The sequence below is a fragment of the Rousettus aegyptiacus genome, unplaced genomic scaffold (genome assembly GCF_014176215.1).
Source record: "Rousettus aegyptiacus isolate mRouAeg1 unplaced genomic scaffold, mRouAeg1.p scaffold_m13_p_18, whole genome shotgun sequence".
NCBI lineage: Eukaryota > Metazoa > Chordata > Mammalia > Chiroptera > Pteropodidae > Rousettus > Rousettus aegyptiacus.
The window spans coordinates 18,651,289-18,663,468 of record NW_023416293.1 but is presented as its reverse complement, the minus strand read 5'-3'; the positions used below and the strand labels follow the sequence as shown (position 1 = coordinate 18,663,468).

At 46.8% G+C, this 12,180-nt stretch overlaps 1 protein-coding gene across 2 annotated transcripts in view; it reads right to left on the bottom strand.

The window, feature by feature from the left end:
- Nucleotides 1-5,801: 5,801 nt before the first annotated feature.
- The window catches only part of ACTN2 (actinin alpha 2), a 63,217-nt gene continuing 56,838 nt past the window's right edge, over nt 5,802-12,180 (bottom strand). Inside the window, exons 19-21 of one of the 2 annotated variants that reach the window (XM_016163424.2) lie at nt 11,644-11,709; nt 10,642-10,800; nt 5,802-9,042 (exon numbers count right to left, since the gene is read on the bottom strand). In XM_016163424.2, the coding sequence (XP_016018910.1) occupies nt 8,884-9,042; nt 10,642-10,800; nt 11,644-11,709 (384 nt within the window). In that variant the 3' untranslated portion in view covers nt 5,802-8,883. The remainder of the gene's footprint in view (nt 9,043-10,641; nt 10,801-11,643; nt 11,710-12,180) is intronic. The other variant, XM_016163423.2, reaches the window with a different exon arrangement.

Below are 12,180 nucleotides of genomic sequence, written 5' to 3'. Positions count from 1 at the left end.
GCAAGGTGGGCATGGGGTAACGAGCTAGTTCCCAACATGATGTGCTCTCTCGAGAGTTGACACCCGCTTCCCCCACTTTAGTGGGTGCTATTTGTGACATTTTGAAGGTGTGTTCACCTAGATGCAGGAGGACAATGGGTGAGGCTGGCCTGAAAACCTCTCACCCAAGAAGTTACAGGCCTCGGGGCTGACTACTCACCAGGACCCACCCCGTCAGGGATTTACGGTCAGATGGCCTTGTGAGATTACTTTCCAGAGAACCCCTTTTACGTCCATAATTATGAATAGTTAAAATTGTAGTGGCTGAAAAACTGACTGTTACTGGAAATTACTGATTGACTATCGCTATGGGCACATAGGCCTTTGATTATAGGAACACGACATTCTAAACAAGCTTTCTGCTTCTGTAACCCGGCTTACACACCTGACCTGTGAGTTGACAGGTAGTGAATAGAAGAAAAATAGACCTTTGTGCTCAGACAGAATAAAGAATGGAGTTTTGGGCTTAAAAACCCTGTACCTCTACATTTCGGGGCTGCTTAATTTGGGGTCTGTGTACCCCTGGCAGACCCAGTTAGCTGAATAAAGAGTATGTTTCCTATAACTCACTGAGTTCTGGTGGTCCGTGTGTCTTTCGGGGGCTGGTGGCTACAACACAATTTAAGTTATAATTTATTCATGAAGCAAGCCGGATGTGAAAAGGAATGGTACTCCTTTGGTAAATGGGTGTGCATTAAGTGTGCTAAACTCTGGTGTTAGGGAATAAATAAAAATCACGTATAACGTTAAATAATTCCTTTAATTTTGTTAGATATACTAATGAAACTTTGTGATGCTCTTCTAATCAGCTGACTTGAAGGATTATTCTTGATAGTGGTTAAAAGGAATTGTGTAATATGTGATTTAATTGCTTAAATACATGACAAAAAAACAGATGGTTCCTACTGCTTGTTGATGGTCCAATTCTGCATCACGAACCTCCCTCCGGAGCAATTCATTCTTTTGACAATCATAGAGCAATGGAAAAGGTGAGGTCAGGAAGTGAGAACTGCAACCCAAACACACATCTGATTTCAGAATGTCCCAACAAGGGCCCACGGGCCACGGTTCGCCTTGAGCAGAACAGTAAGCAGGAAAGGATAGAAAGTTTTAGGGTGGGAGTATGGTGCCTTGACTAAGCACCCCAATAAAGATTCCCCAAAATAGTGTTTCAAATTACCTCTTCGTGTGGTGCCCTAGGGATTTTTACACCCAGGGTTAATGTGCCTTAGTAAGATCTAGAGCAGGTGAGGGGTGTGCTTTTTTCTCGCAAAGTGGGAGAAGGGTGCTTATACGAGTGAAAGGACAAAGGGAACGCTGTGATATTAGGAAGGGGACATGTGGAAGCAGAACATCTGGACGTGCGAGCAGCCATTTCCGCGAAAAACTCTTGGACATCTTCACATGCACGAGCCTGTTGTGAGAAACCCCTGCGGTCCTGGTGGGATGCCTGGCGCTGGGAGCAACAAAGTCATCAGAGCAGATGTGGACTTGCACACAAGGACACATTGCAGGGAGGGTGTACACGCCTGACCTATTCTGGGACTTCTTGCTCTAGGGACGAGGATGGGAAAAAGTTGCCTGAGAAGAAATAGCTGAGAACACGGTCGTGGCCTTGAGGCTGAGTCCGGGAATTGGCTGTGGTTCGTAATCGCTAACCTGAGAGTCACTAATGATGTTTTGCAAAGCCAGCTTTGTGAGGGAGAATAAAAAGCCATGGAAACAGGGGTGGGGGAGGCTGGCATTGCCATTCCTGGCCATCCCTCCTCTCTCTGATCCACGTGAGTAAAAGCATTTCCAGACTCGACTCTTCTTCCTAACCATCTCCGCAACAACTGGCGCCCGGCGCGGGGCCCGAAGAAGAGGGTGCAGAGCTGCGCCGGAAACCGAAGGGGCGAGTCCGCCCGTGGCGAGCGGCACCTTCGGCATAGTTCTCCAGCACACAGTGCTAGCTTGGGGGATTCTCCATCACGGGTGGAGACCCCGTACATTAAGTTATTGCAACACTTATTGTCGTCTTCAGGAGCAGAAGTAAAGAAAAGTCAATTTCATGAATTGTTGTTGTATATAGGTAGACATTGCTACTGGTTCAAGCCAGACGGAAAATCTCAATTAAATGCTAAAGTGTGGAAACAAGTCGTAAGAGCTTCGCGGAGAGCTCATCAACAGGGGGATCCTATCCCCGTTTCTGTTTGGTCTTCGTGCACTTTAATTTCTCATACTTTACGGCCTCTGCAGTCTGACTCTGAGGGCGCTGCACCTGACTTGGCAACACGCCAAGAAAAAACTGAAGCTGTTTATGAAAATCCTATAGAAATAGAGTCTGAAAATGAGCGAGAGGAATCCACTGAGTCCTCCTCTGAAGAGGAATCTGCATTCCTCCCAGGAAAGAGTCATATCAGGTTCTTTTGGCCCAAGTAGAGGCAATAAATCAGAGGTTGAAGCAACTGCAATTGGGGCCAACTGGAGGCTATTTTCAAGAACCAAGAAAGCCCTCTGCACCGCCTGTAAATACCTTATTCGGGGCAGAGCCTTCAGCTGCTGGTCCTGTCTCATTTACTTTTCCCCTTCATTTACTTTTCCCCTTTCACCTGATTTGACAAAGGAAATAATAGAGGAAGAGAGTAGTTGAGAAATTCTAAGCAGACAGCTACTCCTCAACTGATGGGGTTCCCTGTAGTGAGACAGGCATTTCCTCCCAATGATCCATTTCTTCAGGGAGGTATCAATGAGCAATATACTCCATTGGAACATAAATTCCTAAGAACACTTAAAGAATCTATCAATCAATATGGTATGCAGTCCACCTATGTGACAGATCTTTTAAACAGTATAGCCACAGAACGACAATTGTTAGTGTCAGATTGGGAAGCTATTATAAAAACTGTGTTAGAACCAGGTCCTTATTTGCAAATGAAAACCCGGTGGAGAGAGGAAGCCCAACAGGTGGCTCGCAGAAACGCAGCATGAAACCCTCCAGGGGCTGCTCTTGAAGAGCTGACAGGTACAGGAAACTTTACCACCATTGAGCAACAATGTCATTGGACTGAAGAGACCTTGTTACAAGTGCAATTAATAGTGTTAAGAGCTTGGTCTCGCGTGGAGCCACCTGGGAAGCATCCTCAGTCATTCACTAAAATTATGCAGAGTTCTGGGGAGAGTTACACTGATTTTTTTGTCTCAGCTACGTATGGCCATTGTCAGGGTGGTGGCTCTTCCTGAAGTCCAAGAATTACTCTTAGAATCTCTAGCTTATAAAAATGCAAATACAGAGTGTCAAAGGGCTTTAAGGCCCCTGAAAGCCCAAAGGGCGCCTTTGGAAGAATATATTAAAGCTTGTCATGATGTTGGCTCTTTGACACATCAAGCTAATTTGTTAGCAGGAGCTTTACAGAAAGGGTTTCAAAGTTATCGTATGAAATGTTATCAATGTGGGAAACTGGAGCATTTTCGAAAGACTGCAGGAGAGGGAATAAGGGAGAAGGAAAAGTAGTGTATACAAAACCCCCTGGTAGGGAGCAGGCCTCTGACAAAAGAAAAATTAGAAATGTTACAGCAACTAGTAGACGTATAACTGGCCAGTAATCATATTGAACCTTCCTCTCCTCTTCTCCATGGAATTCACCAGTATTTGTCATAAAAAAGAAGTCAGGAAAATGGAGAATGTTAACAGATCTAAGAAGAATCAATGCTGTCATTCGGCCTACGGGAATTTTCCAACCTGGGCTCCCTAACCCCACATTAATTCCCTGAAGTTGGTTTTTAAAGATTATAGATTTAAAAGATTGTTTTTATACTATTCCTTTACAGCCTCAGGATAGAGAAAAGTTTGCATTTACTATTCCTACTCTAAACAGTGCTCAGCCTACTCAGTGATATCAATGGAAAGTGTTACCCCAAGGCGTGTTTAATAGTCCTACTAAGTGCTAAGCATTTGTGAATATGCCTTTGCAAGAAGTGAGGGAAAAGTTCCCTCAGGGACTTGTGTATCACTACATGGATGATATTCTTTTTGGGCATGAAAAGAAAGAAATATTAGAAAATATGTTTTCATTTGGAAAATTTGCTCTGGAAAAGTATGGGCTCGAGATAGATAGCTCCTGAGAAAATACAAGATTCTGTTCCTTATCAATATTTAGGACATAACATTTTGCAACAGAAAATTACTCCTCAAAAGATAGAAATTAGACGAGATGCCCTCAATACTCTTAATGATTTTCAAAAATTATTGGGCTCCGTCCTTCCCTTGGTGTCCCCGCATGTGCTTTAACTAACTTGTTCTCTATCTTTGAAGGGCCCACAGCATTGGAGAGTCCTCGGGAGCTAACGCCGCTGGCGGGAAAGGAAGTTTGAATACTGTGTTATTGAAAGACACTCTTGTGGTCACACATTTGTATTGCTCAGGTTTCGGTACGGTATGGTAAAGATTCTTTCTCTAATTTGAATTTTAAAACTATTAATTTCCTTTTTCTTTTATTGATTAATTAGTCTAAAACTTAGAACATTTTAGCATGGAGTCAACAGTGAAAATAACATGATTTTGTATTGGAGATGAGAAAAGTAATGACTAAATTACAAAATTCAGTGCTGTTTAAGGTGCCTTTCTGTTCCTGTTTCTGTTGACCGGTCAGTCACCAGGGGTCCGTGGAGAGACTGGACGCAGTCACATCTCCCGGACCGTGGCCGGGACGGCAGGCGTTTCTCACAACACAGGCCTGGCGATTTCCACCTTTCTCATCCTGTGTGCAGGAGTAGGACAGGTGTCTGCCCTGGGTGATCGCAGCCTGGTGGGGAGGCCAACTGAGCGCAGCACTAACCCAAGGCCTTGTGAGAGACGCTTAAAGCAGGAGCGAGAACCCGCTCTGCAAGGAGCAGGGGCTCAGCCTGTGAAGGTGGGCGGCGGGGAGAAGGCCTCAGGAAGAAGGGGCAGACCTAGACGATGGGACTTGCCCCACTGGAGAAGGGCGGCCGCCCAACACGTGGAACACTGGGAAAGTAACCTGCTTAGGGAAGACAGGCTGTGGGATGCACGTGGCCAGAGAGGCGGCGAGCCCCCCACTGCACTCCCTGACCTGAACACCTCCATTTGTTTGCATATCCCATTAGCCACAGGCAAGAGCAGAGGACAGAGGCCTGAGGAGAGAGCAGTGGTTCTCGGCCTCACCTGTCCTGTAGAGGGATCTGGGGGAGACTCACACAGACTGCGCCCTCCAGCCTAGCCTTTGCCGGGGACTCTGGGGTGGGGTCCGGGAACCAGGAGCTTGGAAAGTGTCCTTGGTGAATCTACTGTGCACATGGAGTTGAGACGCAGGTGTGAAACAGGCTGGGACGTACCCGGTCGGGGGAAGGTGTTCCTGGCAGCCCGCAAGGAAAGGCTCTCTGAACCTCAGGGCAGCGTGAGGACGGGGCCTGGAGTAGGGAGTGGGCCACCTTGAGGGCTGCCATTCTCGGTTGCAGTCATTGGTCACCTAGGTAACTTCAAAATAATACAATTAAAGGCTGGCCGTCATAACATTTCATTCTGCATACTGGGTGATCGGCCGGAGGAGACGAAAATGAGGGTGAGATTGAGCCAAAGCGAAGTATAAAACAGGCTTTATTAGGGTCTGCGGGAGAGGTTCTCTGGTCCTGAGGAAAGGGGCCAGAGAAGTCGCACGTGTCTGGGGTATAGGCACGGTTTTTAAAGGTTTTGGCCCAGGGTGTCGGTGGGGTTACAGGGCGGGGACTTTTCCGTTTGGCTGATCTTGCTGCCCGGGAAGTCTCTGCTGTAACTTTGGTCGTGAGCCGTTGGCCATCGTAGGTATTGAGCCACCTTCCCGCTGGCGTCATGGCGCCCGTGAGCCACCGAACACTGGGTACTCGAAAAGTCTCTTTTCCCAATACAACTACTGTTTATATAGAAAATCCTCCATCTCTGGTAGCTGGTCTTGTAAAGACACATGTCTTTTATCTGAGCATCTGCCTCTGGTTTCCCAGAAGCTCCCAACTTAGGAAGAAAATGGTCTGTCAGGTGCTTAACTAGCGAGTTATTAATTAATGACTCCAAAAGTGGAAAAAAACAGTCTCCTCTGCTGTTTCCATCTAAAACATGAAAATACCTCAGGCAGGACAGTGTGGCGACTGCGTGGGCTCCTGGGCACGAGAAAGCTCATGGCCACTCGTGGGCACACTTGCTGCCTCGGGTCAAACAATCCAGGGGTGTGGGGTGGGAGTTCATTTGTCAGCTTGATAACAATTAGGAACTGCTCCTTAAAACACAGGTTTCTGGTTTTGGGTTATTGAGGTTGGTTTCTTGTCACTTCAAGGCTGCAGAGCACTTGTGTCCAGCTTCTTATTCCATAAACACACAGGAGCTGAGGCGAGCAGGGCAGACCAGTCTGAACGTACTTACCTCAGACCAGGTGTGTTAGCAGCGATGGCTCCGGGGTCTGCTGGCCCTTCACGTCGTCTTACTACTATTGGTCCAGTAAAGAGTGTCTCTAATTCCTCCACGCTTTTTGATCACTAGTGACCCTTTCCTTTACCTCAAATCCAGTGGTTTTCAACTGAGAGGTACTGGAATTATCGATCTTTAAGGAAACACAAATGTCCAGGTCTTCACCCAGACCTTCATGACCTGAACTCACATTAGGGCTGGGTATGCACACATTTTTTAAAATACTTACAGGGATAATCTAGATTAAAAAAATCCTTCCTCATCAATCAAGTTTCCTAGTCCATTCATCATTCTCTTGCAATTGGGTCAACCTTAATCCCTCAACCCAAATTCGCCCTCAACCCAACCGGCCAGTCTAAACCTTTACTGATGGCAAATACTAACCCAAGTGAGAGTTTTTAAATATGATGGATATTTTAAGTGAGGAAGTTTGTGGTTAACCAAAGAAACTGGTTATTCTTTGAAATAATAAAAAGCATGGATTCTTTTTCTTTTACAAATTAAGTTTAATTGATAATTCAGCTTCAGAAATAAAAATAACTTCTAAAATGAGAGTATAAACATGTTTATTAAGTGTTTTAGAGAGTATATCTCCTTTCTTCATTTATTAGCAGATAGTACCGATCCATTCTCTTGCATGAATATTGTAAAGAAATTAAAATCTTAGGTAGATGAGCCACCTGTCCCCATCCTAAAACATAAGTCCCCCTAGTAGCCTCAAAGGCAGAACAATTTCCCAGTTTTCCCCTAATGTTTCTGGCTGGAATATAGTGCCTGCTTGACATAAGGAAGCAGATTTCCTCTAAACATCACCCAAAGTGTTTGGCATCAAACTCGAGGACTCAGGTAGTTCATGACTTTGCAAACTACCAATTACTTAATAAAATGAAGCAAATTAAATTTACGGAGATTGAAGGTTCCAAATGGGCCAAAGCAGTAAGAGTATGAAGTTACCAGACAGTTATGAATGGAAAAATCACATTTCTAACTGTTGGTGGAAATCTATGAACAAGTGAGAAAACAGACTGTGGGTAACAGGCACCTTACTATTTTTCTAGTCACACTTGAATTGCTGTTTGCAACTGTTTTTGTTTGTTTATAATCCATTTCCTGATCATTAACGACTCAGATATAAACAGAATTCCTGCTTTATTCCTCTACAAGCTGTCAACAAGATGGGGAAACAGAGGGAGCAGAATGAACATTCCAGAGATCAGCTGCTGCCGGAAGCCCGTGAGCTGCCCCCTCCCCGCCCCCCGCCGCGACAGGGCTTGGGGTGAGGACGGGGCAACACTCCACGCTCCTGAGGATCAACATCCAGTCACAGCGGGGACCGCACACCCCGCCAGAATGCTGGCGAAAACACATGGCAACTTCTACTCCCCAAAACGAGCTCACCCCAAACAGGTAACGGCTCTGCAGTGCGAGAACTCGCCTCTCCTGCTGCTGAGAATGCGGCCCTCCCCACCACCTCCTTCTCCTGACGGGTCAGAAAACCAAGGGTGGGTGGGAGGGCTTCCGCCTAGAGGGTGATAGGTAGGGTGCTGCTTTCTGACTTGTCTCCTGTTAGGAGCTACTACTACCGATGCATTTAGTTAAAAACAGAGCATTTATCTACCAGCATCTCTTGAGAACCCATACTAACAAGCTCTAGAAAAAGCACAGAAACCTGGAATCAATACATATAACCTTAGAAAACTCATGGACCGAGGGATACGCCTTCCTCTCCGGCCGTTAGGCTGACTTGCACGTTTCCTGAGGTCTCGGCTTGGGAGGATGAGTAAGGCGATGAAACTCACTAACTGGACTGCATAGTGCTAAACAATGAAGAGCTGACTATAATCCCCATTTAAAAAATTTTAAGTACTGAATATCTTTCAGGTAGGTAGTCTGTTTCTAGTCCCTGGAAGTTCCATCTCACAATATTAAATTCAACTGAAGAGATGATAGTACCATTTTTTACTTAAATATCGCTAATCTTTGGATAAGCAAGAAAGTAAAACACTAATATCTCAAACATATTTCCCTAGGGATAATCACATAAGCATATTAAATATGAAGAGTATTTTTAAAAACATCGAACATTCACCAAATTCGTTTTTTTTTTTTTCCTGGTCTGAACCTTGGGCATTTTGGAATTTCCCATTTTGTACTTTTCTTCCGTCCCCCGGGACCTCCTAATTTCACACTACTCCAGTAATTTGCTTTGTTTTATCGAAGAAACAAACAAAAAAACCCTGATATCTCATTGCGTTTAGCTACAAACTCAGAAATAAGGAAACCTAGGTATGAGGCACACTACGTCACACACGGCGTGTTACAGTGCCGGCCACCGCGAGCTGCAAAGCGCCCCTCTCCCTTCGCAAGGCGCGTCGAAGCCTCCGGAAACGAGCCGCGCGTCCGCGGGCTCACAGGTCGCTCTCGCCGTACAGCGCGGACGAGAAGGCGGCGTAGTCGAGCGCGCCGGGCACGCCGCCCGGGCCGGTGTAGGCGGGCATCCGGCGGATGCAGTACTGCGCCTGGTCGGGCGGCAGCTCCCGCCGCAGCTCCTCCGCCAGGATGTACGGCTGCAAGACACACACACGGGGGTCGCTTAGGGAGCGCGCGGCCCTGCACGGCTGCAAGACACACACGGGGGTCGCTCGGCGAGCACGCGCCACCCCGGACGGCTGCAGGACACACACACAGGGGTCGCTTAGGGAGCGCGCCACCCCGGACGGCTGCAGGACATACACGGGGGTCGCTTAGGGAGCGCGCGGCCCTGGACGGCTGCAGGACACACACACACACACACACACACACACACACACACACACACACGTCGCTTAGCGAGCGCGCGCCCCTGACGGCTGCAAGACAGACAGACAGACAGACACACACACACACACACACACACGTCGCTTAGCAGAGCGCGCGCCGCCCCGGACCGGACGCGTCCACGCCGGCGCGCGACAGACGTCCGAGCTTTAGGAAGCCGCAGAGGCCGGGCGCCTAACGGGCGCAGCTCAGTTCAGCCTCAGCCGCGCTGAGTTTACTCAGTTTCCTCGTAGGAGCGTATCTGCAAGGTGATCCAGCAGGAAAGGTAACACGCTCCGTAAAGGCAGCGTTCCCACCGATATTTCTCAAACTGAGCCACAGTGAGTGCACAATAACTGTGATCTAAATTTCCTAGAAGAAACGCTGGTTCACATCACACACGGATGAGAACACAAGGGTGTCTAACTTAACAGAACCATTGCTGTTTTCTTAAATGTGCTATGTGCTTTAGAAAGTGGAGTCGTTTCCCTACTCAGCTTATTAAAAAACTAGAAACATGTTGCTACTAGAGAAAACCTCTTCTTAAAAGAAAATAAAATAGGATAAGTCTGGTAAAACAGTCTGGCTGTTAAGAGTCAAAATAAATGAATAGCAAATATCATACTGTCATTCATAATAGGGTTTGGGAAGTCGGACGAGCCATGGTTTATTGTCTCCTACATCACGTGGGCTCCATTCCTTCCACCCCAACCCCATGATAAAGGGTTCTTTGTAAAATAAACGTTCCTGTTTTTATGGGTTTCCCCTGTCCGCTGTTCTAAGGTGATAACCCGGCCCCCACATATCTCGTCTCCCTCCCTTCCTTTCCTTCCCAGCTTAACACGGGGTAAAAGAATTCTATCCCGAATTGAATTTCTACTTACTGAGATATTTTTTGTCTCGGAGACGAGATTTAAAAAATCTGGGCTTGCAATTAAACTACTTAATCTCTAGGCTACACGTGATAAAAAGTTTTTTAAATGACCGAATGGCTGTATTTAACTTGGCTCAAGTGTCTGGGCACAAAGTTAGAATCACTGATCTTTAAGAGAGAGTCCTCACTCCTCAGCATCTGAACTGCATGCTTTCTTCTTTCTGAGCCTTCTCTACCAACCCAGGATGTAGAGTGGGCTCGAATCAGCAAAACACAAAATAAAACTACACAATACACGATCTCGGTTCCTTTCATAAAACTCACTGAGGGGCCCAAGCACGAGTTCCAGGAGCGGGACGCCTGTGCTTTCCCTGTTCTGCCGTTTACCTGCCGCTTTCTGAATTTGGTGTGATGCGCTTCAAGAGGCGCTGAGATCGAAAAGCTTTTCACTGCACCTACTTCCTTTTTCATTAGAATAACGCAGTGGCGCGCAGACCTTATCGGAGGCCAGGATCCGGAAGGAGGCGATGACCTGCTCAGCGGTGTCGGTGTCGGCCGTCTCCCTGGTCATGAAGTCGATGAAGGACTGGAAGGTGACCGTGCCCTGTCCGTTGGGGTCCACCAGGGTCATGATGCGTGCGAACTCTGCTTCGCCCTGAGGCCGGGTGCAAAGAAACGCTCACTCCCACAGCACGCTCTCTCCCCCTTTTCTCTATTGACACAGGAGTCCCTTGGTGAAGACAAACTTAAGTGTTCTGCGTTTCCCTGCAATCTTCAGAACAAACGCCCTTGCAGGTGACCTAATGCCGCCCAATGACCTCGACAGTTGCTGTGGCTTCAAGCCAGAAGCTCCTGAATGTCAGAACTCCTCGCTCCCTGCCACCCATGTTCCCTCAGGCGTGGGCGCGATGACAGAGGAACGGAGGGAGAGAGCGGGGCCTTTTCCAGGTGACGGCTGAGGAGAGTTACGTGCCGAACAGAAGGCGGCTCAGAAGGTGGCCCCCGCGACTTTTATTTTCGAGGTCTGAGCGGAATCAAAGCAGCTCACGTTCAAAACGCACATTCGTGGGTGACAGAGAAGTGCGGTGACAGGAACTGCCACAGCCCACAGGTTTTCTGAGCTGCCTTATTACTAAAAACTTTTTCCTTCTAAAACATTAGCGGAAAAGACACTTTAAAAATCATCAGGCTATTAAAAGCCATTGAAGTGTACACTTTAAATGGGTGAATTGTATGGTGTGTGAATTATAACTCAATAAAGCTATTAAAAAATCATCAGGAAAGCTTATGTTCTCTTCACTAGAAAAACATCTGAACAATTACTGAATAAAAATACATGTTCTGGCTTTGTGACATTATTTTTATACAATAGGCAACCTTCAAACACATTATCCAATACAATGAAAATGAATTTATCTCAAATGTGCTATAATCACCTCCTAAAAATCCAAGCTCAACAAAATATCAAATCTTAATAAAATTTCTACTTCCGCCTTACCAAATCATAACCCATGGAAATCAAGCAGGCTCTGAAGTCTTCGTGATCCATCAGGCCATTCTTCCTCTGCCAAGCAACACAAACGGAGAAGCTGAGAATTAAAGGCAAATGAGCAGCTCTACTTGACCAAGGGAACAAAATCCAGTAAGAGAAGGGACACCCGGAGCTTTGCCAGGGAGACTGTAAAGGTCACCATGGCTCACAGGAAGGCCGGAGCCAACACAGAGATGTTATAAAATGATTTCTTCCTTTTTTAAAATTAAGGCAAGAACATAAGGAAAGTCACACGGAGATGGGGAACGCGAGGCAGGGATGGGATAGTTAGCAAGACTCTGTGCTCTCTTGAGGATGGTTGCCACTTATTTCAAAGGATTCAGAATGATTTCTTGAACAGAAGGGGGAAGGAAGGGTGAACAACAGACCAAAAAGAGACCACGTTCGAGAAAGCAGCAGAGGCAGTAGCCGGTGCCATCGAAAATGACCGAGTCAGGGGCTGGCTGCTGCCACCCACTGGTCACAGAGCAAACTGCACGTGTT